Below are 27,339 nucleotides of genomic sequence, written 5' to 3' on the forward strand. Positions count from 1 at the left end.
GCGCGCTTACTGCCCACAGAGCGCTTCAGCCGCTTCACTCGAGCCCGCAGTGCGCAAGCGCGCGACATCTCCGTTTCCCTCCCTCAGCCCCTTCCCCCCCTCCCCCCCCCGCCCCGGCCTCCTTTCCCCTTCACGAAGCCGGCTCCGGGGCGCGCTCACCCCTGTGAGGAGGCCGGAGGTCGGACTCAGGAGGCTCCCTCTCCACTCCCGGAAGATCATGTACCAGCCCAGCCGGGGTGCGGCCCGGCGTCTCGGCCCTTGCCTCCGCGCCTACCAGGCTCGACCCCAGGTGAGAGCGGAGCAGAAGCGGGAGGGAGGAGAGGGGGCGGGGAGAGACCCTCCTCAGAGCCGGTGCGTGGGGCGGAGCGCGCGCTGGGTTCCGCGCAGGCGCAGAGACACCCGCCGCCCCTTCCCACCTGTGCCCTGCAGCGCGTGGACGGGCTAGGGGTCGCGGAAGCGGGAGGGAGGCGCTGCCGGGCCTGGCGCGTAAGGACTTCGGTCCTCCCAGGTTTGAGGGCGGACAGGCGGGGTCAAGGCCAGGCAGCGGGGCGCGTCTGCGTTGCGCCCGACGCTCCGCGGTTACCTGTGCCTAGAGGTGATTTGAAGGGCAGGGGCGGAGAGATTCGCAGCCCGGCCGCGGCGCCGTCCCGGAGTTCCTCGGCCCAGACCAGACCCGCGGGGCGCCCTCAGCAGCCCGCGCGTCTTGCACTCGGAGAGCGGTCCTGGCAGGAAGGCCAGCCAGTGTGCACCCGCTTCGGGCCCCTGCGCCGGGGCTGGCAAGATGGCCACGCCCCCAGCAGAGACGGCGCCTCTGGGACACCGTTGGGGACCGAGGTACCCGAGCGGGCCGCCCGCCTTCCCTGGAGTGAGACGGTCCCCTGGGTGGTTCCTTGGGAGCGGAGGGACTCTGGTGAGGCCTGACTTTGGGTGACCTCCCCTTGCAGTTTCAACGTCGGTAAACCCAGGAGAACGAAGGCCAGCCTTTAACTGTCTCCTGAGGTTGTGTCTGTCGTTAAAGGGGCCCAAAATGATAATAGCTTCCATTTATGTACTGCTTTCTAGGTCGCTACGTTTTGTTTACATTCATTATTTCATATAGGCTTCATAACTCAGTGAGGTTTTATTGTCCTGGTTTACAGGACATTTGTAGGAAGCGGAGGCATAGGGAATGAGAATGCCTAAAGTTACATGATAGAACTAGAATTTAGATTCCTAGCTTCAGCTGGATATTCTTTTTTCTCTGTACATTTGCCTCGCACACTTAATCATGGAGACGTACAGGCCACAGCATTTAATCCACAGTACAATAAAACCTGTTATTCGTTCGCTCATCAAGTATGTATTACATGATTCTTGAGATAAGAGAGGTGAAACTGCCCCCCGTTTTGGAATCTTTTTTTTTTTTTTTTTGAAACGGAGTCTCGCTCTGTCAACCAGGCTGAAGTGCAGTGGCACCATCTCGGCTCACTGAAACCTCTGCCTCCTGGGTTCAAGCGATTCTTCTGCCTCAGCCTCCCGAGTAGCTGGGACTACGGGCACGAGCCACCACACCCGGCTAATTTTTTTGTATTTTTAATAGAGACGGGGTGTCACCATATTGGCCAGGCTGGTCTCGAACTCCTAGACCTCGTGATGTGCCGGCCTCGGCCTCCCAAAGTGCTGGGATTACAGGTGTGAGCCACCGCGCCCGGTCCAGTGTTGGAATCAAGGAATTCTGGCTGGTCGCGGTGGATCACGAGGTCAAGAGATGAAAACCATCCTGGCCAACATGGTGAAGCCCCATCTCTGCTAAAAATACAAAAACTAGCTGGGGGTGGTGGCGCTTGCCTGTAGTCCCAGCTACTCGGGAGGGTGAAGCAGGAGAATCACTTGAACCCGGGAGACAGAGGTTGCAGTGAGCTGAGATCGCGCCACTGCACTCCAGCCTGGCGACAGAGCGAGACTCCATCTCAAAATAATAAAATGGTTTCCTCCTGTTTTCAGTAGAGATGGAGATGAATCCCCTTTTTTCCTATAGTAATTCCATCCATTCTGTCAGGAGGAATAGGTATTGGAAGCCTGTTGAGCATCCAAGGGATGAAGGGGTGTTAGGCAAGTGGATTCTTACCTTTTTCCCTTTTGTTCTGTCTCCTTAGGACCAGCTTTATCCAGGGACTCTACCATTCCCACCCCTTTGGCCCCACTCCACGACAACCACTTCCCCATCTTCTCCTCTACTCTGGTCTCCCCTGCCCCCGCGCCTTCCCACCCAGCGTCCTCCCCAGGTTCCCCCACTACCTCTCCCTCAGATCCAGGCCCTCAGCTCAGCATGGGTGGTTCTCCCTCCAGGAAAGGGGGAGGAGGGACCAGGACCTGAGTTGCATAGCGGCTGCCTGGATGGGCTTAGAAGCCTTTTTGAGGGACCTCCCTGCCCCTATCCTGGGGCTTGGATACCTTTCCAAGTCCCTGGAACTGCCCACCCTTCCCCTGCCACCCCGTCAGGAGATCCTAGTATGGAGGAACATCTGTCTGTCATGTATGAGAGACTGAGACAAGAGGTAAGTCAGTGCAAAAGTGGCCGTCATCTACAGTGGGAAGGGATGTCAGTAATCCTTGGAGGTAGGGGGTTAGTCAACTGGATTCTTTTTTGGAACCATGAGGCAGGCATAGAAATGTATTATAAACGTTTTCCTGAGAAAATGATGTTCCAGCCAGGCACGGTAACTCGAAGTGCTGTAATCCCAGCACTTTTGGAGGCTGAGGCAGGTGGATCATCTGAGGTCAGGAGTTCAAGACCAGCCTGGCCAACATGGTGAAACCACATCTCTACTAAAAATACAAAAATCAGCCAGGCATGGTGGCAGACACGTGTAATCCCAACTACTCAGGAGGCTGAGGCAGGAGAATCACTTGAACCCAGGAGATGCAGTGAGCTGAGATAGCACCATTGTACTCCAGCCTGGGCAACAGAGTGAGACTCTGTCACAAAAAAAAAAAAAAGAAAATGTTCCTCATTTTGGGTTAAGGGAGGTTAATCATGGGATGAGATCTTTCACTCCAAGACGGGAGTAAGGAGGCCTTAAAAATAGAAAACTGGGCCTGGCACAGTGGCTCACACTTACAATCCTAGCACTTTGGGAGGCCGAGGCAGGCAGATCACGAGGTCAGGAGTTCAAGACCAGCCTGGCCAACACAGTGAAACCCCATCTCTACTAAAAATACAAAAATTAGCAGCTGGGCACGGCAGGTGCCTGTAATCCCAGCTACTCGGGAGGCTAAGGGAGGAGAATCGCTTAAACCTGGGAGGCGGAGGTTGCAGTGAGCCAAGATCACACCACTGCACTCCAGCCTGGGTGACAGAGCTACACTCCATCTCAAAAAAAAAAAAAATAGAAAACTGAAAAATAGGATATCTTTTCTTTCCCACTGGGTTGATGCCATCTTCTTCCACCTAGCTTCCCAAGCTCTTCCTTCAGTCCCACGACTACAGTCTGTATTCCTTGGATGTGGAATTCATCAATGAGATCCTCAACATACGTACCAAGTGAGAATTGGGGCACAGGTAGGGCCTTGGGGAGGAAAAGCACCCAAAGCTATACACATGACCTTTTCCACTTCCCAGAGAAGTTCCTAGATTGCTTCTCACGGCTCTTCCCCATTTCTTAGACAGAAGCCAGTTTGTTTTTCTAATTCTGCCATCATGAGATTTATTTCCCATCCCTTCTTCACAGGGGCCGGACATGGTACATTCTTTCACTGACCCTCTGCCGTTTCCTGGCCTGGAATTACTTTGCACAGCTTCGTTTGGAGGTTCTACAACTGACCCGCCACCCTGAGAATTGGACCCTGCAAGCACGGTGGCGGCTCGTAGGGCTGCCTGTCCACTTGCTCTTTCTGCGGTTCTACAAGCGTGACAAAGATGAGCTTTACCGGTAAGAGAGAAATGAGAAAGGACCCAAACTATAATCAGTTCCCTCTTTTTTGGTCTTTTGAGATGGAGTGCAGTGGCGTGATCTCAGCTCACTGCAGCCTCTACCTCCCAGGTTCCAGCGATTCTCCGGCCTCAGGCTCCTGGGTAGCTGGGATTACAGGCGCACCACCACACCTGGCTAATTTTTGTATTTTTAGTAGATATAGGGTTTCACCATGTTGGCTGGCTGGTCTCGAACTCCTGACTTCAGGTGATCTGCCTGCCTTAGCCTCCCAAAGTGCTGAGATTACAGATGATCTAGTCTCCCAGACAACCCTGACCTATCCTGACTTGACTGTATAAGGACAGGGATCTTGTTTAGTTTATGTTAATGTTAAAAAAAAAAAAAAAGAGAGGCTCAGTGTATTAGAAAAACATCTGAGCAGGCCGGGCGCGGTGGCTCAAGCCTGTAATCCCAGCACTTTGGGAGGCCGAGACGGGCGGATCACAAGGTCAGGAGATCGAGACCATCCTGGCTAACCTGGTGAAACCTCGTCTCTACTAAAAAATACAAAAAAAACTAGCCGGGCGAGGTGGCGGGCGCCTGTAGTCCCAGCTACTCAGGAGGCTGAGGCAGGAGAATAGGATAAACCCGGGAGGCGGAGGTTGCAGTGAGCTGAGATCTGGCTACTGCACTCCAGTCTGGGCGACAGAGCGAGACTCCGTCTCAAAAAAAAAAAAAAAAAAAAAAAAAAAAAGAAAAACATCTGAGCTTCAGTTTCTTCCTATACAGTACCTAGCATATGGTAGGTACTCAAATACTTACTGAACAGGCTGGGTGTGGTGGCTCACGCCTGTAATGCTAGCACTTTGGGAGGCCGAGGCAGGCGGATCACTTGAGGTAAGGAGTTGGAGACCTGCCTGGCCAACATGGTAAAACCCAAAAAATACAAAAATTAGCCAGGTGTGTGGTGCGCACCTATAGTTCCAGGTACTTGGGAGGCTGAGATGGGAGAATTACTTGAACCCGGGAGGTGGAAGTTGCAGTGAGCCGTGATCACATTACTGCACTCCAGCCTGGGTGAGAGTGAAACCCTGTCTCACCAAAAAAAAAAAAGTACTGAACAAATGAAAAGTCTTATGTTGAGCCTTACAACCTGGTAAATTTCTGCCTGGGAGTAGAATCGCAATAAAATGTTAGGCTCAGCCACAAACATTGGATATAAGTTTTTAAACCAGCAGTTCCCAAACTGCTGCATGGTAGAAATGCCCAAGGATCGTTAAAAAATATTGATGCCAAACACTGGTTTAATTGAGACGGGACAACCTAAGCACTGAGATGTTTGTAAGTTGCCCAGGTGATCTAATATGTAGCAGAATTCAGAGACTACTCGTTTAAACAAATGCTTGAATTCAGCTTTGGGACCAGTCACCTTCTCCCTCAGTAAGCCTCCCTGTATTCCCCAGGACCTATGATGCCTACTCCACTTTCTACCTGAATTCCAGTGGCCTCATTTGTCGCCATCGTCTAGATAAAGTGAGTCCTAGGTAGGGCTGGGTGGGGTGAAGGGTAGAACATCTGTGTGCCTCCCGCAACTGGCATTAACCTTTCTCCTTGCAGTTGATGCCTTCACACTCACCTCCAACGCCTGTGAAGAAGCTGCTAGTGGGAGCCCTGGTGACCCTGGGGCTGTCAGAGCCAGAACCTGACTTAAACCTGTGTTCCAAGCCCTGATCCTTGACCTTTGAGTGGGGGCAGCACTTGCTAAGCCCAAGAGAAGGAGGTGGAGGCAGCCAAGAATCTCAGGAGCCAGTTTCCTCTCTTTTCTCTCCTGCCTTCTATCTCATGCTGTGTAAAGCTGCTCTGTAATTTAACTTGTAAATAATAAAGTTTAACTGACTATATGAGATAGAATTTCATGTATCACTTTCTCTAGATCCCAAATATTCCCACAAGCTTTCTTCCAAAAATAATTTTATTTAATGGGTATTAAATAATGTACAGAAGGAAAAGGAGCTGGTGTCACAGGTTCTGTTTACATCCTTCTCTTACCCTAGCTCTTCTCGTGTTTTGCCTATTTTTTTGGGCATTTTCTTAGCATGGGGATCTTCTAGCTCCTTGGCCTTATAATAATGGGGAGCCACCTCCAGAAGCCAACTGCTCTCAATCTCCAGTACCTAGGAGGAGAGAGAAAAGATCAATGGAGTTCCCTTCTTTCCAACATAGATCTTTTGTGTATTATTATTTTTTTCTTAAATTGAAACAGGGTCTTGCTCTGTTGCCCAGGCTGGACTGCAGTGGCGTATCATGGCTCACTGCAGCCTCAACCTCCCAGGCTCAAAGCAGTCCTTCTGCCTCAGCCTCCCAAGTAGCTGAGACTACAGGCACACATCACAGTGCCCCATTAATTTTTTGTATAGATGGGGTCTCAGTATGTTGCCTGGGCTGATCTTGGCCTCCCAAAGTGCTGGGATCCTGCCTTGGCCTCCCAAAGTGCTAGGATGGTTTATAAGAATGAGCCACTATGCCCAGCCCCAACCTAGATCCTCATGTGTGTGGTCAAAAGTTATCTTTCCTCTTTGTAGGGCTAGGGGTAAAGGTGCCTGGCTCTATTATTATATATCCAAAGGGCAGATACACCTTTATATGTTATTCAAGATACCAAATAAGCTATTCCTAAGAAAAGTCTAGAACAACATGCCGGGTATGGTGACTCATGCCTGTAATCCCAACACTTTGGGAGACTGAGGCGGGCGGATCATGAGGTCAGGAGTTCGAGATCAACCTGGCCAACATGGTGAAACCCTGTCTCTACTAGAAATACAAAAATTAGCTGGGCGTGGTGGTGGGCACCTGTAATCCCAGCTGGAGGCTGAGGCAGGGGAATCGCTTGAAACCGGAAGGCAGAGATTGCATGAGCTGAGACTGTGCCACTGCACTCCAGCGTAGGCTACTAGAGTGCGAAACTCTTGTCTCAAAAAAAAAAGAAAAGCCTAGAACATAGACAAAGTACACTCTGTGAGACAAGAGACACTCTGCTTTGTTCATTATAGCCCCAACACCTATACAGTAGCCATTCAAATATGTATTGAATAAATGTCTAGTTCTCAGATCTTGGAAGATGCTGACACCTGTTAGAAAGGATGTCTTTGGGCTGGGCACAGTGGCTTACAACTGTAATCCCTGCACTTTGGGAGGCCGAGGCACCCATTTAAGACCAGCCTGGCCAACATGGTGAAACCTCATCTCTACTAAAAATACCAAAAATTAGCCAGGCATTGAGGCTTGCACCTGTAATCTCAGCTACTTGGAAGGCTGAGGCATGAGACTATCTTGAACCCGGGAGGCAGAGGTTGCAGTGAGGCTAGATTGCGCCACTGCACTCCAGCCTGGGCAACAGAGCGAGACTCAGTCTCAAAAACAAAAACAAAACAAAGGATGTCTTTCTATTTTACCCTACCTTCCTCTTTCTGTAGCAGTCCCAGCAACTTGAACCTGGGTTCTTAGCTTGTCAGGATACCATCTCTCTACATAGTCTCCACCTGTGTGGGCACAGGATATTGTCCTCACCTGTCTCATGAACTCTTTGGTAGTCAAGACGAGTTCGTGGTAGAGCAGCCAGCGTGGCTGTTGCTCAAAGAGGGAGGAGTTGGGATGAATGAAGACCGTCTGCTGCTGTTTTACTGTGCGGTAGCCGCTCCGAGTCAACCGTGCCGTGTGGTAAAAGTAACCAGCAGTGATGGCCTAAGGAGCAGGCAGGAAAGAAAATCAATGGAAAAGGCAGACATCTGGGGACCCTAAGAGCTCACTACCTTTTTAATTCCAGCTTCAGGAAAACTAGAGAGGTAAGGAATGCATGAAGAACTTCCCAGGAATGAACCTTCAGTGGTCTGGGGAAGAAAGGGCCCTGGGAGGACACCGTCATACACAAGGGGAAGAGGACATGCTCTCAGGCTGGAGGAACTGCTGCATGCCCCTAGAGAAGCTTGCTCCTGGGAAGGTACTGGGGGTGGAGAGCAGGAGGCTGAAGAAATGCTGACCTTGCGTACACGGATATAGTCCCCCTGGCAGGAACTGAGACCAACTTCCACACGTTCCAAGAGCCCTTCCAGCTGTTCCCGCACATCCCGGGCTCGGCGCATTGATCTGAACTGTACAAAGTTCTCATAGCACCACTGGGAAGAGTAACCACTCTCAGCCCACTGGGAAAAGGATTAAAAAGAAAGGAGAGACAGTTAAGTATACAGTAGGACTAAAGTCCCCCGGTGTCTCTCATTCCCACTCACCCAAGCCCAGTGACCTGTGTGTAAACGTTTAGCAGGACCAGGTGGTCACCACCAGGGAGAAAGAAGTTGACACGGGCATTGTCAGCATGGACGACCTTGTCCTTTGGTCGGTAGAAGATGGAGTTGTTGACAGAGAGCATGGCAGCCACTGTCAGGATCTCCTCTGAACAGCTGTACCTGGGACAGGAAGGGGAAAGCATGAGTTCAAAGCAAGACACACAGAAACAGATATGGTGGAGTGGGGAGTGATCACTGTGTGATGGATGTTTCCTCATGTGGAAAAGGCTGGTTGGCCTAATGGCTACAAAGCAGCCAGCAGATAGATTCTGGCAGCAGCCTGGGGGTCAAGGAGGTAGGGGCCATAGATGAAACACAGTCACAAAGGAGGGACATCCATGGAGGCAGGAACAGGAAACACTGGCGACTTCTGAGGCTTCTGCAGAAAGTGTGCATTCACTATGTGCATTTGGAAAAGATCTCTGACAGCAGAGAAATGGCATTTAAAGGTCGTCCCTCCACAGCTACATTAAATGTTCTAGTTTCAAACCTTAGGAACAAGTAAGTTCCTCAAGGGGCCAGGCACAGTGGAATCAAGGATAGGATCAAGTGTCTTACCCTTGTTGGCCTCAAAAGAGGGCAATCAGAGTTATCTAATACTTTATTATGTGTTAAAGGATAATATGATGAAGAGAAAAAGACAAAGAGGACCCCAGAGACAAGAGGAGGCCTGGCCAGTATGTGTGCTGGGGGACCAGGTGGAGGGGAGGGCTTACTTCTCAGAGGCTAAGATCATTTTGGACAGCATGGGGTCCACCGGCAGCTCTGCCATCTTTCGACCAGACTAGGGAGAGGAGAGAGAGAGTTGAGCCCAGTCCTCCCTCAGGTTTCCCACTACTACTACAGGGGCCCCTGGAGCCATCCTGACCCCTATCATCCTGCCCCAAGCCATGCTGCCCCCCAACTCACCGTAGTGAGCTCCCCAAGGTGGTTGAGGGCTCCCAGAGCATACAGCTGCTCCAAAGCCAGCAGTAGTGTCTCATATGGTGGAGCATCCAGGAAATCAAAGTGCATTAGGTCATGGATCCCTAGAGAGAGGTGTGACAGATGGAACACAGTCCCTTCAAAGGACAGTGACTCCAGCCCCTCCCTCCTCTCTCAGGTAGCCCAATCACCTAAGCTCTTGAGCAGCAACACGACATTGCCCAAGCTGGTCCTCTGGATCTCAGGCACTGTGGTTTCCTCAAGCTCGTGCTGATAGGCCCAGGCGGTATACAGGCGGAAGCACTTCCCTGCAGCCACTCGACCTGCCCTGCCAGCTCGCTGATTGGCTGAGGCCTGGAAAGAAAGGAGAGCAGGCTGGCTGACAATTTGGTCAGGGAAAAGAGAAAAGGCAGTATTTACGCAAGAAATCTGGAAGGATGCAAACTGCTCATCCCCGCTCCCTAGGAAGCCCCCACTCTGCTTCTGAGTTGGACCTTCTCTGTGGGCCAACTCCACCTCCCCCACCCCCATGCATTCCCAGGCTGACCTTGCTGCAGGGTGTGACAGTGAGCGATTCCATGCCTGTGCGGGGGTTGTAGCTCTTCTGCTTACAGAACCCTGGATCCAGTACATAAATGATGCCCTCGATGGTGAGTGATGTCTCAGCAATGTTCGTTGCCACAACCACCTGAGTGAGAGGATATGGGGTCACCCAGTGACCCCACCTACCTAGTTACCCAGAAAAAGTAATCTTGGAAAGTTAGGAGTAGTGAAGCAATTGCAGTAAGGGGCAGGAGCTGAAGGAATTAGTATTCAAGGTCAGGAGCAGGGGACAAGTCCAAAAGACAGGGGAGAGGGAAGCGGGGGCTGGGAGATAGCAGGGCCATAGGAGGAAAGAAAATGGAGAAGAGGATTTAGGGTTTTTTTTGGGGGGGGTTGGGAAATGGGGGTGTTCAAGTTCCTGCCCCATCTTCCCCACCACCGCTTTCATCTTCACACAACACTTCCTGTAAGAGCCTCCTAACACGTCTCCCTGCTTCTGCTCCTCCCCTCTGTCACATGGCATCCAGGACAGTCCTTTTAAAATACAAACCTGTCACATCACTCCCCATCCTTCAGTGGCTTCCTATCCTACTCTAGAATTTAATCCAAGCCCCTTAAAAGCCTGGATCACCTACCCCAGCTGCCTTTCTGACCTCATCTGCTAGCACTCCACCACCTCCCTCACTCCTCTCACACACTGCTTTGCTCTGCCCACGTAAGTGCACTCCTCACTGGACTATTTGCATCAGCTGTTCCCTCTGTCTGGCACACTCTTCTCACAGGTATCAGCCTGGCTCCCTCCCTCACCTGGTTTGGGTCTCTGTTCCACTTTCCCCTGACTGAAGAGGCCCTCACTACACCTCAAGGAAAATACCTTCATGCCAGTCCTCACTCCCACCCCTCAGAGTCAAGTTCCATCCTGCTGTGCTACCTTGTATCTCTTCATAGCACTGGCCACAAATTGACATTATGTATTTATGCATCCACTGTTTCCCCAATAGACCACAAGTGCAAGTTTGTTAGGCTAGGGACTTGTTTTGTTCATCACTGTATCATCAACCCCTGTGTACCTGACACACAGAAGGAACTCATTAAATATTTGTTGAATGAAAGTTAAATCTCTGCTCAAAATCCTTTGATTGCTACTCAGCTGTCTAAAGTCCAAACTTCGCCGGGCACAGTGGCTCATGCCTGTAACCCAGCACTTTGGGAGGCCAAGGCAGGTGGATCACTCGAGGCCAGGAGTTCAAGACCAGCCTGGCCAACATGGCAAAACCCCGTCTCTACTAAAAATTAGCTGGGTGGCGGCCGGGCATAGTGGCTCATGCCTATAATCCCAGCACTTTGGGAGGCCAAGGTGGGTGGATCACCTGAGGTCAGGCATTCAAGACCAATCTGGCCAAAATAGCGAAACCTCATCTCTACTAAAAATACAAAAAATTAGCTGGGCGAGGTGGAGGGCGCCTATAATCCCAGCTGCTAGGGGGGCTGAGGCAGGAGAATCGCTTGAACCTGAGAGGCAGAGATTGCAGTGAGCAGAGTTGGCGCCACTGCACTCCAGCCTGGGCAAGAGTGAGACTCCATCTCAAAAAAAAAAAAAAAAATTTAGCTTGGTGTGGCGGTACACACCTGTAGTCCCAGCTACTTGGGAGGCTGAGGCACAAGAATCACTTGAGCCTGGGAGGCGGAGGCTGCAGTGAGCCGAGATCTTGCCACTGCACTTCAGCCTAGGTGACAGAGCGAGACTGTCTCAAAAAAGAAAAATAAATAAAGTCCAAACTCTCCTGTCATCAAAGGCTCTCCCTAATCTTAGCCCCAAATTGTTTTTAGCCTTGTCTCCTACTCCCTCACCATATGAACCTCCCACTAAGCCTATTAGCTCACACTGACCTCAAACATACTTTGGGCCTTCCTCTGATAACTTCTCAGCCATTTTTCTTTTTTGAGACGGAGTCTCGCACAGTTACCAGGCTGGAGTGCAGTAGGGCAATCTCAGCTCACTGCAACCTCCTCCTCCCGGGTTCAAGCGATTCTCATGACTCAGTCTCCTGAAGAGCTGGGATTATAGGCGCACGCCACCACGCCCGGCTGATTTTTGTATTTTCAGAAGAGGCAGGGTTTCACCATGTTAGCAAACCCAGTTTTGAACTACTGACCTCAAGTGATCCGCCCACCTCAGCCTCCGAAAGTCCTGGGACTACAGGCGTGAGCCACCATGCCTGACCTCAGCCTTTTCTCTTCTTTTTTGAGATGGAGTCTCACTCTGTCGCCCAAGTTGGAGTGCAGTGACACGATCTCAGCTCACTGCAAGCTCCGCCTCCTGGGTTCATGCCATTCTCCTGCCTCAGCCTCCCGAGTAACTGAGACTACAGGCGACCGCCACAACGCCCAGCTAATTTTTAAAAAAATTTTTTTAGTAGAGACAGGGTTTCACCGTGTTAGCCAGGATGGTCTTGATCTCCTGACCTTGTGATCTGCCCACCTCAGCCTCCCAAAGTGCTGGGATTATAGGTGTGAGCCACTGCACCTGGCCGACCTCAGCCATTTCTCTTAAAGGTCCATATCAAATCCCACCTCCTGGCACATCAAGGACTTCCCTTCTCCACTGAATCTACTGTGCTTACTTTCCAGATCACACATTTGGCTCTCTCTTGGTTCACACCATATTTCTCCTCCCTTCAGTCCCAGGGACAAAGGACTGACTGCTCCTCAGCTGTGTGCAGCAGTGCCCAGGGCTCACCTTGCATGGGGCAGGCACACAGCTTTTTCACTACTAGTTGTGGGAAGCACAGGGGTGAAGAGTGTGGGTTTCTCCAACTGACCTTTCGTGCCCCAGGTGGCGTGGGCTGGAAGATACGGGCCTGCATGTCAGAGGGCAGGTTGGCATAAATGGGCAGCACCAGGAGCTCCCGGATTTTGGAGCCCAGGCGGCGGCAGCGATCCTGGAGCATCTCACAGGCAGCCTCAATCTCCTCCTGGATAGAGGGTGGGGAGAGCAGCAGGGATCCCAGAGTCACAGAAGGCCAACATGCTGGCCCCATCTTCCCCTGGGATACATCCTCCCCTCTCCCAACCATGTCAGGCACCTGTCCTGTCAGGAACACCAGGATATCCCCAGGGGGCTGGGTCACGTGGATCTGCAACACAGATACAACACAAGCTTCCAAGTAGTCAGCCTCTGGAGCCTGGAGAGCAGAAAGAGATGGGGTCACAGGAGGGCCACCTGCTTAGGCAAACCTCTCCTCTCCTCCCAGTTCAACATATACTTTATCCTAGTTCCCCTTTGGACCTTCCACTCCATCTTTCCCTCCTTGGGATAACTTTCTCCAAAGGCCTCAGCTTTTCTGCCACAGACTTAAGCCCATCCTCCCTGAGGTAGCACCTTGGTGTAGAAGATGTCCACAGGAAACCTGCGTCCGGGGATTCGAAACACAGGGGCGTCATCAAAGAAGGTGGAGAAACGGGCAGTGTCCAGCGTGGCTGAAGCCACCAGGACCTTGAGCTCAGGTCGGAAGCGAGCAACATCCTTGATCAATCCAAAGAGAATGTCTGTGTGTAGGGTCCGTTCGTGAGCCTCATCCACCATCACCACACTGGGGAGGGAATAGGGCAGCAATGAGGGAGGAGCGCTGGGCAATGCAGTGTCAGACACCAGGGTTCCCTGGACGAGAGGGGAGTGATGGACACAAAGAGCTCAAGAATGACTGCTGACGGAGGGGGCTCTAAGGAGAACTCAGCTATCCCAGTTATGTAAGACCAACAGAAAGTCAGAGGCAGCCAGGGACCCATGATCTGCAACCTATCCCAGCCTCAGCAGACAACAGAAGCCAAGATGTAGAGGCTGCACTGAGGCCAGGACAAGTTAGACATACTCTCTAGTTCAGTCAAGAGTCTGCTTAGACTCAGTAGCTGCTCTTACTAGAAAAAGTTGAAGGATATGCTTTAGGCTGGGCACGGTGGCTCACACCTGTAATCCCAGCACTTTGGGAGGCCAAGGCAGGCAGATCACGAGGTCAGGAGTTTGAGATCAGCCTGGCCAATATGGCGAAACCCTGTCTCTTCTAAAAATACAAAAAAAATTAGCCATGTGTGGTGGCGCACACCTGTAGTCCCAGCTACTCAGGTGGCTGAGGCAGGAGAATCGCTTGAACCCGGGAAGCAGAGGTTGCAGTGAGCCAAGATTGAGCCACTGCACTCCAGTCTGGGTGACAGAGCGACACTCTATGTAAAAAGAGGCCAGGTGCGGTGGTTCACACCTGTAATCCCAGCACTTCGGGAGGCCGAGAAGGGTGGATCATGAGGTCAGGATATTGAGACCATCCTGGCCAACACGGTGAAACCCCGTCTCTACTTAAAAAAAAAAAAAAATTAGCCGGGCATGGTGGCGGGCGCCTGTAGTTCCAGCTACTCGGGAGGCTGAGGCAGGAGAATGGCATGAACCTGGGAGGCGGAGCTTGCAGTGAGCCGAGATTGCACCACTGCACTCCAGTCTGGGTGACAGAGCGAGACCTGCCAAGAAGGATTCTTCTTTTGCAGAGAGGAGCAAGTTAAGCCTTTCTACCCCAACTCTCAGAGGACTCTGCATGCTCCCTGGTTTCCTCCTCACTCAGTTATGTGCATGACACCTTCTTTCTCTTTGCTTTATTTTTTGGCTTTTCTGGGTGGCAGCCAAGTCCCAGGAACTCATCCTCATCTTCCCCTACCCACCTCTCTGACCTCAACTCTTTGTCCCTAACCCTAACTGTGATGGTGAAGTCCCCAGTCATTCCACAAAGCAGGCTGGCTCGATGGGCAAAAATATCTGCATCAGGCCCTCTTGCACTGGCTGGCTCTCCATGGATTCTCCGAGATTTTTTGCAAGGGATATGAAGGATAAAATCCTATCTGTCCAATCACTCCACTGTGATCTTCCAGGGCCAGAAATTCACAGCCTCTGAAGAGTCAAAAGGGCACATATTGTTCAGCTGGCCTGACCCCAACCCCAGCACATTCATGAATCCCTTTTCCCCCTCAACACATGTTCAACCAACCTCTGCTTGGCCATTTCCAGCACTAAGAGCTCATTATTCACAGACCAAGCTACCCAAGACTTGTGTGGAGGGCCAAGATCCAGAGTCCAACCACTCTGACAGGCCCTGCAATCTCCAACACTCTGAGGGTTATTCAGCCATCGGTATTGAGTTGGAATCTGTCTCCCTGTAACCTCCCCATGGCTCCTAGCTATATCCTGTAGGGTTACATAAACCAAGTCTCATCCTTCTTTCCATGTAACAGCCTTCACATATTTAGAGGGAACCAGGATGCCTCTCCTGTTTCTCCCTCTGAGCTGAGCATTCCAAGTGTTTTCAAATGGTCTTCACATGGCATTTCAAGCCTCCGCAGCAATGCTATGCTATCCTGGTTGTTTTCTAAACCCTGGAGATGAATGGGGAAAGAAGAAGAGGCTTTCTCTACAATCTCTTCTATCCTCCAGCCCCATCTCCATGGTACCTGGAGGTCAGTTCAAGGACCGTTTGAACCATAACGATATAAGAACTGGTGGATTAATCAGAAGACAATGGCTGAATTGGCTGGGTGGCAAGAAATGAGAGAAAAGCCAGAGATTAGAGATCCAGGAGAGAACTAAGTGGGAGGGAGGCGGCAGCACAGGGGGAAGAGTGTGGGCAGCTCTCTCATGGGAGATGAGGGCCCTGTATGTACCTGTAACTCGCAAGGTCAGGCTCAGAGAGGAACTCCCGGAGAAGCATCCCATCTGTCATGTAGCGGAGGACAGTTCGCTCTGATGTGCAGTCCTCAAAGCGGATGCTGTAGCCAACCTGGTCAAGGGGAACCATTAGCAACCAAGTGTTGGATGGTGTTCCCTGAAAGGAACTTGGGGAAAGGTGAAGTGGGGCAGCACCAAGACTTCTGCTGTAGGGACCTGAGGGCAGTGTAGACTGAGTCACAGACCCCAGTCTCTACCCCCCAGTTCTCTAGAAATCTCACCTCATTCCCAAGCTTCACACCCATCTCCCGGGCCACTCGGGCAGCTACACTCATGGCGGCCACTCTCCGGGGTTGGGTGCAGGCAATCTTCATACCCTTCTTTGTATAACCCTGAAAGACAAGGAAGAAAGAAGAGGTTTACCCTTTGCTAAATATGCCCCCTGGGACCAGGTACAATTCACAGAAAGAAGTTGTAAAAGCCAAACAGGAGAAAAGGAAGAAAAGACAGATGCTGAAAACCAGAAAAGAAGGGGAAATAGATAGGATGACAGACCCAGGGCCCTCAAAGGGGGTCCTCACCTAGCTCTGGGTAATTAAATTCATGGCTCTGCTAGACTTGAGCTAGAAAAGAACAGATTAGCTGAGGCAGAGTCAGCTAAGGTAAAAAGCAGGAAGGCTGGGCACAGTGGCTCATGCCTATAATCCTAGTACTTTGGGAGGCTGAGGTGGGAGGATTGCTTGAGCTCTGGAGTTCGAGAGCAGCCTGGGCAACATAGTATGACAAAAAAATTAAAAATTAAAAATTTTGGCCAGGCACGGTGGCTCACGCCTGCAATCCCAGCACTTTGGGAGGCCGAGCCAGGCAGATCTCCCAAGGTTGGGAGTTTGAGACAAGCCTGGCCAAAATGGTGAAGCCCTGTCTTTACTAAAAATACAAAAAAGTAGCCAGGCATGGTGGTGCATGGCTGTAATTCCAGCTATTTGGAAGGCTGAGGCAGGAGAATCGCTTGAACCTGGGAGGCAGAGGTTGCAGTAAGCCAAGATCATGCCACCGCACTCCAGCCTAGACAAAAGGGCAAGAGTCTGTCTCAAAAAAAAAAAAAAAAAATTTCAGGCCAGGTGCAGTGGCTAACACCTGTAATTCTAGCACTTTGGGAGGCCAAGGTGGGCAGATCACGAGGTCAGGAGATTGAGACCATCCTGGCCAACATGGTGAAACCCCATCTCTACTAAAAATACAAAAATTAGCTGGGTGTAGTGGTACGCACCTGTAGTCCCAGCTACTCGGGAGGCTGAGGCAGGAGAATCACTTGAACCTAGGAAGTGGAGGTTGCAGTGAGTCAAGATCACACCACTGCACTCCAGCCTGACGACAGAGCGAGACTCCACCTCAAAAAAACAAAAAATTTTTAATATGGGCATGGTGGTGTGCACCTCCCAGATACTCAGGAGGCTGAGGTGAGAGGATCTCTTGAGCCCAGGAATTCCAGCTTGCAGTGAGTCATGATGGTGCCACATCACTCCAGCTTGGGTATCAGAGCAAGAGCCTCCAAAATAGGGCAGGGGCCAGGCACAGTGGCTCATGCCTGTAATCCCAGCACTTTGGGAGGTTGAGGCGACTGGATCACTTGAGGTCAGGAGTTCGAGACCAGCCTGGCCAACATGGTGAAATCCTATCTCTACCAAAAAATAAGCCAGGGGTGGTGGCGCATGCCTGTAATTCCAGCTACTCGGAAGACTGAGGCAGGAGAATTGCTTGAACCCAGGAGTAAGAGGTTGCAGTAAGCCAAGATCGCGCCACTGCACTCCAGCCTGGGCGACACAGCAAGGCTCCCATCTCCAAAAAAAAAAAAAAAAAAAAAAAAAACTATCAAAAAGACAAGAAAATAGTCCTTTAACTTCTTGTTTTTTGGCCAGGTTGGAGTACAGGGAGGTCCACATTTACACATATGTCCCACTCCACCTATCCACCTACCCGTCCTTCTAACCTGAATGAAATGAATGCAGGAAGTGAGAAGAGAAATGTGAAAAGGGTATGGTCTTTATTCTCAAGAATTTCCCAGTTCAGTGGAAAAGATGGGTAAGTGACTACTAAAAATGAAATGTAAAAGGAGTTCTGACAGGAATGAGGACATTGATGCCAGGTGCCCTGGCAAGCTGAAGGGTGAGATGACTGTACCTCCTCAAAGAGATACTGCGGGATCTGGGTGGTCTTCCCTGAGCCTGTCTCGCCTTCAATGATGAGGACTTGGTGATTTGCAATAGCAGCCAGGAGCTCCTCTCGAAATGGGAACACCGGGAGGCTGCGGCGGACGGCCTGGATGGACTCTTTCTGCTGGGCCTGAGTTGAGGTGGGTGGAGCTGATGGCTCCTAAGGAAAGAGGAGGAGATGTGAGCTAAATAGCTCGCTTCGGGGTCCTCCTCAGAATATCTCCCAGCTCTCCTCTTACCTCATCACCCTGGAGCTGAGTGGCCCGGACAAACTCAATGGTCTCCTCCTCCTCCAGCACCAGTTGATACTTGGGCTCCTGAGAGGCAGCATCTCGGGCCCCAAACTTCAGGGATGCTGCCCCAAGCCGCGCCTCTTCCCAGCGCCGCTGCTCCTCCCCAGGGGCTCCTGATTCCTCCTCCACTAGATCCACAGCTCGGGCTGGCTACAGAGAGCGGGGATATGTGAAGACTCGAAAACAGAGGATGTCCTCTCTGCCCACCCCCCTCCTCCCATAACTATCCCCGCCCACTGCCCACTGGGAAAGGCAAGGCAAGAAAGGGGCTGACCCAGGGGTTGCCCAATCCCCTGAAGCCTTCCCCACAATTTGTCTTAGGGACCAAGGCTGAAGCAGATGCCGCTTCGCCTCACCTGTCCTCGGGTTTCCTTGGGCATGTGGTAGCGATTGGTGGCCTCCAGCTTCTCCTGCTCCCCAGCTGCCCGGTACTCCCGGGCGAGATCCCGCACTCGCCGCTTATATTTGAGCTCCTGCCGCTCATGCCGGCTCAGCTCGACATCCCCAAAAAGGAACTCCTCATCAGCCAGCTCCGCCTCCAGGTCCTCAAGCTTCTCTCGCTCCCGCTTAGCCAGGTACTCTCGGCGAGATTTCTTCCGCAGCTCAGGGACCTGAGTTGGGAAAGGACAGTCGGATCCTTATCTTGCTGGAGCAGCAACCCCTTTCTCTACCAATCCCTAAAAAGGAAAAATTCCCTGACAGGCGGGCATGAGAACCTAAGGATGCACCCTCCACCTTCCCTCTGCAATGCACAACCAAAACAATGACATACTCAAATCTGGGCCTCTTTGGATGCTACATACTGACGCCACACCCTATCTTCCTGCAGCTGAATCCAGCTGGAAAGTCCTCTTGGGCAGCATTATCATCTTTGTTAAAACAGATACATCAGGGAGATGTCTGCATAGCTTTATTTTACTCTTGCCATTTTATTCAAATTAGTGGAAAGGGGGAAAATAAAAGGCTAATCCAGTATTTAGAAGCACAGAACTCAAACCGAAAACAATTCAGACAAAGATAGAAACCAGTGGGGGTGCCAACAGGAGGCAATCTTCAGCCCCAGTTAGATGTTCCTTGGTCTTAAACTGTATGACTATAGTTTGAGGAAGAGAGAAAAACTGATTATAAAAAGGAAGGACTACAGCATCAGAGTGTTTCTGTAAGGCAAATGTAATCAGGGATGTTTGGCTCTCTGGTACTAACCTCTCTTCACCATGCTATGTGTCACTTAGTTGCTACACATTTACCTTTGATACAAACTTTTCAGGACACCTTATGGATGACAGCAGAAAACTGGCAGTATCTGTAAGGCCCTTTCCTGCCAGGAGTCCTCCTACTATGACAACATCATCTTCCCTGTGATCACAACTTCCTCTACTGCAAGGTCAAAGCCCCTCTGGTGGTCGGGCGGGCGCAGTGGCTCACACCTGCAATCCCAGCACTTTGAAAGGCTGAGGCGGGTGGATCCCCTGAAGTCAGGAGTTCGAGACCAGCATGGCCAACATGGTGAAACCCCGTCTCTACTAAAAATACAAAAATTAGCCGGGCACGGTAGTGGGCACCTGTAATCCCAGCTACTTGGGAGGCAGAGGCAGGAGAATTGCTTGAACCCGGGAGGCGGAAGTTGCAGTAAGCTTAGATCACGCCACTGCGCTCCAGCCTGAGCGACAAGAACAAAACTCCATGTTAAAAAAAAAAGCCCCTCTAGTGTTTTACCCTTAAGGGGCCTGGTTCTACTTAGTTGCTTGGCTTTTCTTGTTTGTTCTGTAAAGACTTAAAATGCAGTTTATGATCACGACCTAATCTAAGTACCACAGTCAAATATTCCTTCACTGGAAGAAGTTAGATTTTTTTTTAATATGGTAAAAAATCAGAGCAATTTGAGCACTAAAAAGAATAATGATGGCTGGGCGCGGTGGGTCAAGCCTGTAATCCCAGCACTTTGGGAGGCCGAGACGGGCGGATCACGAGGTCAGGAGATCGAGACCATCCTGGCTAACCCGGTGAAACCCCGTCTCTACTAAAAAAATACAAAAAACTAGCCGGGCGAGGTGGCGGGCGCCTGTAGTCCCAGCTACTCGGGAGGCTGAGGCAGGAGAATGGTGTGAACCCGGGAGGCGGAGCTTGCAGTGAGCCGAGATCCAGCCACTGCACTCCAGCCTGGGCGACAGAGCGAGACTCCGTCTCAAAAAAAAAAAAAGAATAATGATGTGAGATTATAAAATACTGAAAAATAAAAATTCTTGGACATGACACACACAAACAAAAAACAAGGGAAAAAAAAATCTGTCTCCAGTGAAATGACTATTACACCAAACTCCTTACTCTAAAAGTTGGTATTTAAAAGGAAACAAACATTTACCCTGGTTTTTAAGAAGGAACTGTAGCTTGTTCCTAGTTGTTAAGGAAAAGCTCTTCTTTATAGACAAATTCTAGCCAATACAAGTAACAGGAATGACAGAATCAAAAAATCACCATTTTGCAATCCCCAACAAAATAACATGTTCACGAAAGGATTACCAGTGGCTGCTAAAAGCATTCGATGAAAGGTTGTTGGTAGAAAGGATATCAATACTAATAGATACACAACTGGATAGTATGTCCCCGTGATATGACACAGTATGAAGTGCACATCACCGCCCAAGAAGTGTTCCTGCCACAACTGTTTAATCTGAGTGTAGACAAGCTTTAGACCCAATTGCCGCTTTAAAGAAAGCACTGGGCAGAGAACTACTTAACACCATAAGATAAGGATCAGACAAATCCAGAATGTAGGACACTGCAAGGTGAGACAGAGAGAGAGAGAGAAACAAACTTAAAATCTAATAACCAAATGCAATGCATGAACCTTGACTGCATTGTTAGGAAAAAGCAGTCATTAAAGTTATTTTGGGGGTAATGAGGGAATCTTTGATTGTACAGAGAACTTAGTCGATACATAAGAATTGCTGTTCAACTTCCTGACTGTGACAAGAGCATTCTGATTTTAGAGGACAATGTCTTTATCCTTAGCAGGTACATACTGATGTACTTAGAGATAAAATGCTATGATGTCTAAGACTCTTTTAAACGATCTGAAAAGAACATACCACATTTACAAAGACAATGCAAATATTGCCCACAGTATTAACCATTTTTCAAACTGAATAGTGTATATGAGTGTTCTTTTTTCTATTCTTTCAACTTCCCTATGTGCTTAAATATTTTTGTAATTGAAAAAGAAAAATTACAGCTGGGCACAGTGGCTCACGCCTGTAATCCTAACACTTTGGGAGGCCGAGGGGGATGGATCACCTAAGGTCAGGAGTTTGAGATCAGACTGGCCAACATGGCGAAACCGCGTCTCTACTAAACATACAAAAGTAAGCCGGGCATGCTGGTGCATGTCTAGTCCCAGCTACTCGGGAGGCTGAGGCAGGAGAATCACTTGAACTCGAGGCAGAGGTTGCAGTGAGCCGAGATCATGCCACTGCACTCCAGCCTGGGCAACAGAACAAGACTCCGTCTCAAGAAAAAAAAAGAAAGAAAAAAAAAGAAAAATTAAATTCAGGCCAAAACAGTAACACCACCACCACTACAACTGCATTGAGATGTCTCAGAAGCCTAACCACAGTCAATTTCAGGAAGAGATATGAGATAAATTGGTCAGGAGAGACCTCCAAGAGTAGGCCAGGCACACGGTGGCTCACGCCTGTAATCCTAGCACTTTGGGAAGCCGAGGCAGGTGGATCACCTGAAGTCAGAAGTTCAAGACCAGCCTGACCAACATGGAGAAACCCTGTCTCTACAGAATTAGCCAGGCGAGATAGCTCATGCCTATAATCCCAGTTACTCTGGAAGCTGAGGCAGGAGAATCGCTTGAACCTGGGAGGCAGAGGTTGCAGTGAGCCAAGATCACGCCATTGTACTCCAGCCTGGGCAACAAGTGCAAAACTCTGTCTCAAAAAAATAAATAAATAAAAGGCTGGGCATGGTGGCTCACGCCTGTAATCCTACCACTTTGGGAGGCCGAGGTGGTCGGATCACGAGGTCAGGAGATCAAGATCATCCTGGCTAACACGGTGAAACCCTGTCTCTACTAAAAAAATACAAAAAACATTAGCCGGGCGTGGTGGCGGGCACCTGTAGTCCCAGCTACTCGGGAGGCTGAGGCAGGAGACTGGCATGAACCCAGGAGGCAGAGCTTGTAGCGAGCCAAGATCACACTACTGCACTCCAGCCTTGGGGACAGAGAGAGACTCCGTCTCAAAAAAATAAATAAAAATAAATAAATAAATAAATAAAATTTAAAAAGTAAAAAGGGCCAGGCGTGGTGGCTCAGGCCTGTAATCCCAACACTTTGGAAGGCCAAGGCGGGCAGATCACAAGGTCAAGAGATCAAGACTATCCTGGCCAACATGATGAAACCCCCTCTCTACTAAAAATACAAAAAATTAGCCGAGTGTGGTGGTGCGGGTCTGCAGTCCCAGCTACTCGGGAGGCTGAGGCAGGAGAATCGCTTGATTCCTCCACCAAGGAGGCAGAGGTTACAGTGAGCTGAGATCACGCCACCACACTCCAGCTTGGCAACAGAGTGAGACTCCACCTCAAAAATAAATAAATAAATAAAAATTAAAAATAAAACAAATAAAAAGAAGGCAGGGCACGGTGGCTCACGCTTTTAATTCCAGCTCTTTGGGAGGCCAAGGTGGGTGGATCACAAGGTCAGGGGTTCGAGACCACCCTGGCCAACATGGTGAAACCTCATCTCTACTAAAGATAAAAAAAATTAGCCAGGTGTGGTGGTATGCTCCTGTAATCCCAGCTACCCGGGAGGCAGAGGTTGCAGTGAGCCGAGATCGCGTCATTGCACTCCAGCCTGGGCGACAGGACAGGACAGTGTGTGCCCCTCTCCATTTCAAAAAAAAGAAAAAAGGTAAGAAAAAAAAGGAGCTCCAAGTGTCTCAAAATTCTATTGGGGAATCTAAGTGTGACTTTACTTGACAAGACCAGGCCTTTGGAAAACAGCTTACCCTACCTAGTTTCATACCATAAAAAGTTCAGTTTATGAATTATGAGGGCTCTGCCCCTGTCCAGTGAGAAGACACAGGGAGATCACAAAGCCATATAAGGGGTGCAAGAATTAGGTGGTGGGAAGGTATTTGGAGATGGTGTGCCTAAGCTGAATGGTTAGCACATTCCTGTACAGTGGGACTGCTGCCCTGCCCTTGTCCTCCAGCAACCTTCTTGACAACATTCCAGCTGCCTCACATCTCATTAGGACTCAGGAATAGGGAAAGCTCACGATTTCATTCACTAATAGAGTATATTTGATCCTAAAGTTAAGAGTCAAGGAGGACTTATGGGTAGCCTCCTTCCCCTTACAACTTAAGAGGGCTCCTTCCCTCGACAACGTAAGTCTGTCCTCAGCTGGCTCCTGACAACCAAGCCCCTCCTCTAGAGACCTGACCACTCCATCAGCATCCACACTGTGCTTCCTCTGTATTCTCTCTCCCTATACGTAACCACTCTATCAGAAAGTCTTCCCTTTTGTCTTCTGATCTTGGCTCCCTGGGCCCTGGGACTCACCATGGCCTTCCGGTCTTCCTCGGCCATCTTGAGGCGCTTCTGAGCTTCTTCATAAGCCTAGAAAAAAAAAAAACAAGAATGGAGGGGTGTGAGGCCAAACAGCCCCCACACTGACAGCTGCTCCTCTCTAGAATCACAAGGATCATTCAGATGTACCCTAACACAAAAAATGTCCCCTCTCAGTGAGGAAACTGTACAATTGCAGATACGGCAGAGAGTTGCCTTAGCCACAGGATGCACAGGGCTTCTCTCACCTCATCTCTCCCCACAGAGGTGAACATCTCACTAGAGAAAGCCCCTTGCCTTCCCAGAGATCACCATCTCTGCAACCACAGCCAACCTCAGATTTCACCCTGGGATCTTGGGGATTTACAGAACGTGCTGCTCCTATTCACCTTCTTGTCTGACCTCTCCAGGACATTTCGAGTCCGATCCTTGTCCCGCTGTCGAACCCTCTCAGCAAAGGCATCACGCTCCTCCAGGTCCTGAAGGCGCTCACGCTCTGTCCGTTCCCACTCATCTTCTGACTCTGGCTTCTCTGTCTGCTGTTTACTCCCCCTGCAGCCCATCCAGGGGATTAAATAAGGGCATCGAGAACACTTCAGCCCACCCCATCCTCTCTCGCCCTGCTTCTGACTTACCCTGTTTTCTTCTTCCCTTTCTCAGAAGCCTCTTCCTCCTCTTCTTCCTCCTCTTCCTCACGCTTCTTCCTGAGGTGTTTCCGCTTTTTACGTTTCTTCTGGAGGCTGCTTCCAGCCCTACTCACAGTCTCCTCACTGCTCTCTTCACTGTCTTCCAACAACCTATAAGATCGGTTCTTCTCCAGCAGGGCTCGGGCCTCTCGCTCTGCTGCCCGCGCTGGCTTTTCTACCACTGCCTTTCGTGGTACCTGTCAGTAGAGGGGAAGATAAGGAGGTCTGAGCAACTCCTGATCTCTGCCCTCCCACTTAGCTCTAGCTCTGTTCCTAATTTAAGCAATTACTTAGTCTCCCCCGCCCGCCGAGACGGAGTCTTGTCTGTCACCCAGAGCTGGAGTGCAATGGCGTGATCTCGGCTCACTTCAACCTCCACCTCCTAGGTTCAAGCAATTCTCCTGCCTCAGCCTCCCAAGTAGCTGGGATTACAGGCGCCTGCCACCACGCCTGACTAATTTCTGTATTTTTAGTAGAGATGAGGTTTCACCATGTTGGCCAGGCTGGTCTCAAACTCCTGACCTCATGATCCAGTTGCCTGGGCCTCCCAAAGTGCTGGGATTACAGGCGTGAGCCACCGCACCCGGGCACAATTACTTAGTTTTAAACCAGCTAACCAGCCTTCATTCTTTCTTCCTCATGGTTTCACCCCATATTTATCATCCTGAATGGGGCCCACAGCTTTTTGGCTTTTTTTACAGACAGGGTTTCACTCTGTCCCTCTTGGGTTCAAGTGATCCGCCCACCTCAGGCTCCTAAGTACCTGGAAACATAGGTGCACACTACAACGCCCAATTAATTTTTAAATTTTTTGTAGGGAGGTTTCACCATGTTGCCCAGGGTGGTCTCGAACTCCTGGGCTCAAGTGATCCTCCTGCCTCAGCCTTCTGGGGTGCTGGGATTACAGGTGTGAGCCACTGCACCGGGCCTCCTCTGTTAATTAAACGGCTGAAAGGAAGTTCAGAAGCTGAGGGGGGCCGGGCAAGGTGGCTCACGCCTGTAATCCCAGCACTTTGCGGGGCTGAGAGAGGACTGCTTGAGCTGAGGAGTTAGAGACCAGCCTGCGCAACACACCAAGGCCTCGTCTCTAAAAATAAAAATAAAAATAAAAGATATTAGCCGGGGGTGGTGGTGCATGCCCGTAGTCCCAGCTACTGGGGAAGATGAGATGGGAGGGTCGCTTCAGCCAGGGAGGTCGACGCTGTAGTGAGCCGTGATCTTACGACCGCACTCCAGCCTGGGCGACAGGGCGAGCGAGGCTGTGTCTCTCAAAAAAAAAAAAAAAAAGAAGGAAAGAAAGAAAGAAAAAGAAAGAAATGCAGAAACTAAGATCCCTACTGAATCGCAATCTGCATTTCAACAAGGGCCCTGGATGCATGTTGAGTTCGAAAAACACCGTTCTATTGCGTTTAACCCGACACACCTAAGCCCTCCTCAATCTTCTCCACTGAGCTGGGCGTCCAGCAGCTAGCACAGTACCTAGGCGACAACGGACAAAGAATAAGTGCTTCTTAACTCCTCGATGGACCGTTAGGCCAGCCTCATCGGGACAAATCACAGGACCCCTCCCCACCCTGCCGACACCTTGTTCCAGAGTCTCAGGGCGAAGTCCCGGGCCGGCCCACTGAGATCCAAAGTATCAGTGTCTCGTAGGCGCTGCACGAACTCCTCGGCCGACGTGCAGCGCTGTGCAGTACCGATTAGGAACTGGGCGACGTGCCGCTCGCTCAGCCCCAGCACCGAGTGCAGCTCGTCCTGAACCCAGCGCTCCAGCCCTGCCGGCGTCGCCATGGCGACCCACGCTCCCTGCTCCCAGCCCTGAAGCGTCGGGCAGCCGCGTTCACTGCTGGGCCGGTCGGAGGCCTGGAGCCCTCAGCTGGAGCCTCAGCTTCGCAACGCAGCTACCTTGGGACCTCTAGGATCAATTTCCGACATCCCAAAGCCGTCGTCCGGTACCGCAGAGCCCGGAAGGGGCTGCACTTTTTCGGCCTCTAAGCACTACGGTGGCCGAGCGAGTTCAAACCTCGCGGAACCATGCCTGAAAGTTCGGAGTAATTCTTTTTTCTTCATTTCCGCCTCTATCCAGTTTCTCTGACGCCCCCTGATGGTCAGTCCGTGAGTGCTTCGCTAACGCATTCATTCAACAAGTGAAATCAATTTAATGGACGCCTAATGTGTGCTCATTGCTTTCCGTCGCTGGGATCTAGCAGAGGACAAATCAAAAGTTCCTTACCAAATTTACATTTTGCGGTGGGGGAGGGACAGGATACATAATAAATGAAGTATGGAAGTTTTATAGAGCCAAAAACTATACAAAGTAAGGGACGACCGAAATTCTATTTCAGATTGGAAGATCAGGTCCATGCTCATGAAGCATATTAGCCGTGTTGGCCGGGCGCGGTGGCTCACGCCTGTAATCCCAGCACTTTGGGAGGCCAAGGCGGGCAGATCACCTGAGGTCAGGAGTTCGAGGCCAGCCTAGCCAAGATGGCTAAACCCTGTCTCTACTAAAAATACAAAAATTAGCCGGGTGTGGTGGCGTGCGCCTGCAGCCCCAGGTACTCGGGAGGCTGAGGCAGGAGAATCGTTTGTACCTGGGAAGCGGAGCTTGCAGTGAACCGAGATCCCACCACTGCACTCCAACCTGAGCGAGGGAGGAAGACTCTGTCTCAAACAAACAAAAAAGTGACCTTTGCTAGGATTGGTTTGCCTGCAGCAGGAGTGAAGACAGGTCAGGCATAAGGGAAGACCTCTAAGCAGGAAGAAACTGGGGAACTGGGGAAAGTTGTTAAAGACAAAATCTCCAAACTAAGGAACAGGCAAACTGTTTTCTGCATTTTTGCGAACATCTTGAGAAAATCACTGGTGGCTGCTTATTTAAAAGTAAGCAAGGCCAGGTGCAGTGGCTCTTCCTATAATCCCAGCACTTTGGGAGGCTGAGGCAGGAGGATCTCTTGAGAACAGGGGTTTGAGACCAGCCTGGGCAACATGGTGAGACCCTGCCATCTCTACAAAAAATTAGCCAGGTGTGGAGGTGTGCATCTGTAGTCCCAGCTACTCTGGAGGCTGAGACAAGAGAATCTTTTATTTTTTATTTTTATTTTTTTTGGAGACGGAGTCTTGCTCTGTTGCCCAGACTGGAGTGCAGAGGCACGATCTTGGCTCACTG

General features: G+C 50.5%; 2 protein-coding genes across 2 annotated transcripts; one reads left to right on the top strand and one right to left on the bottom strand.

Annotated features, from left to right (window-relative positions):
• Positions 1–114: 114 nt before the first annotated feature.
• On the top strand, positions 115–5,797 carry C17H6orf136 (chromosome 17 C6orf136 homolog). Its single transcript, XM_007973228.3, is given in 7 exon segments — positions 115–292; positions 295–834; positions 2,136–2,537; positions 3,435–3,523; positions 3,711–3,911; positions 5,357–5,426; positions 5,511–5,797. Coding segments are annotated over 7 exon segments (1,491 nt in total). The 5' UTR covers positions 115–217; the 3' UTR covers positions 5,625–5,797.
• Positions 5,798–5,847: 50 nt separating this feature from the next.
• On the bottom strand, positions 5,848–26,150 carry DHX16 (DEAH-box helicase 16). The gene is made up of 20 exons (XM_007973227.3): positions 25,755–26,150; positions 24,120–24,367; positions 23,874–24,036; positions 23,479–23,535; positions 18,267–18,521; positions 17,857–18,060; positions 17,586–17,777; positions 15,686–15,796; positions 15,401–15,516; positions 13,083–13,293; positions 12,787–12,885; positions 12,523–12,675; positions 9,705–9,845; positions 9,349–9,511; positions 9,143–9,261; positions 8,950–9,017; positions 8,191–8,353; positions 7,931–8,092; positions 7,461–7,634; positions 5,848–6,067 (listed from the first exon to the last, which is right to left on the bottom strand). The coding sequence occupies exons 1-20, from the start codon at positions 25,959–25,961 to the stop codon at positions 5,939–5,941; spliced, it is 3,135 nt and encodes a 1,044-aa protein (XP_007971418.3). The 5' UTR covers positions 25,962–26,150; the 3' UTR covers positions 5,848–5,938.
• Positions 26,151–27,339: the final 1,189 nt, after the last annotated feature.

The sequence above is a fragment of the Chlorocebus sabaeus genome, chromosome 17 (genome assembly GCF_047675955.1).
Source record: "Chlorocebus sabaeus isolate Y175 chromosome 17, mChlSab1.0.hap1, whole genome shotgun sequence".
Classification (NCBI taxonomy): domain Eukaryota; kingdom Metazoa; phylum Chordata; class Mammalia; order Primates; family Cercopithecidae; genus Chlorocebus; species Chlorocebus sabaeus.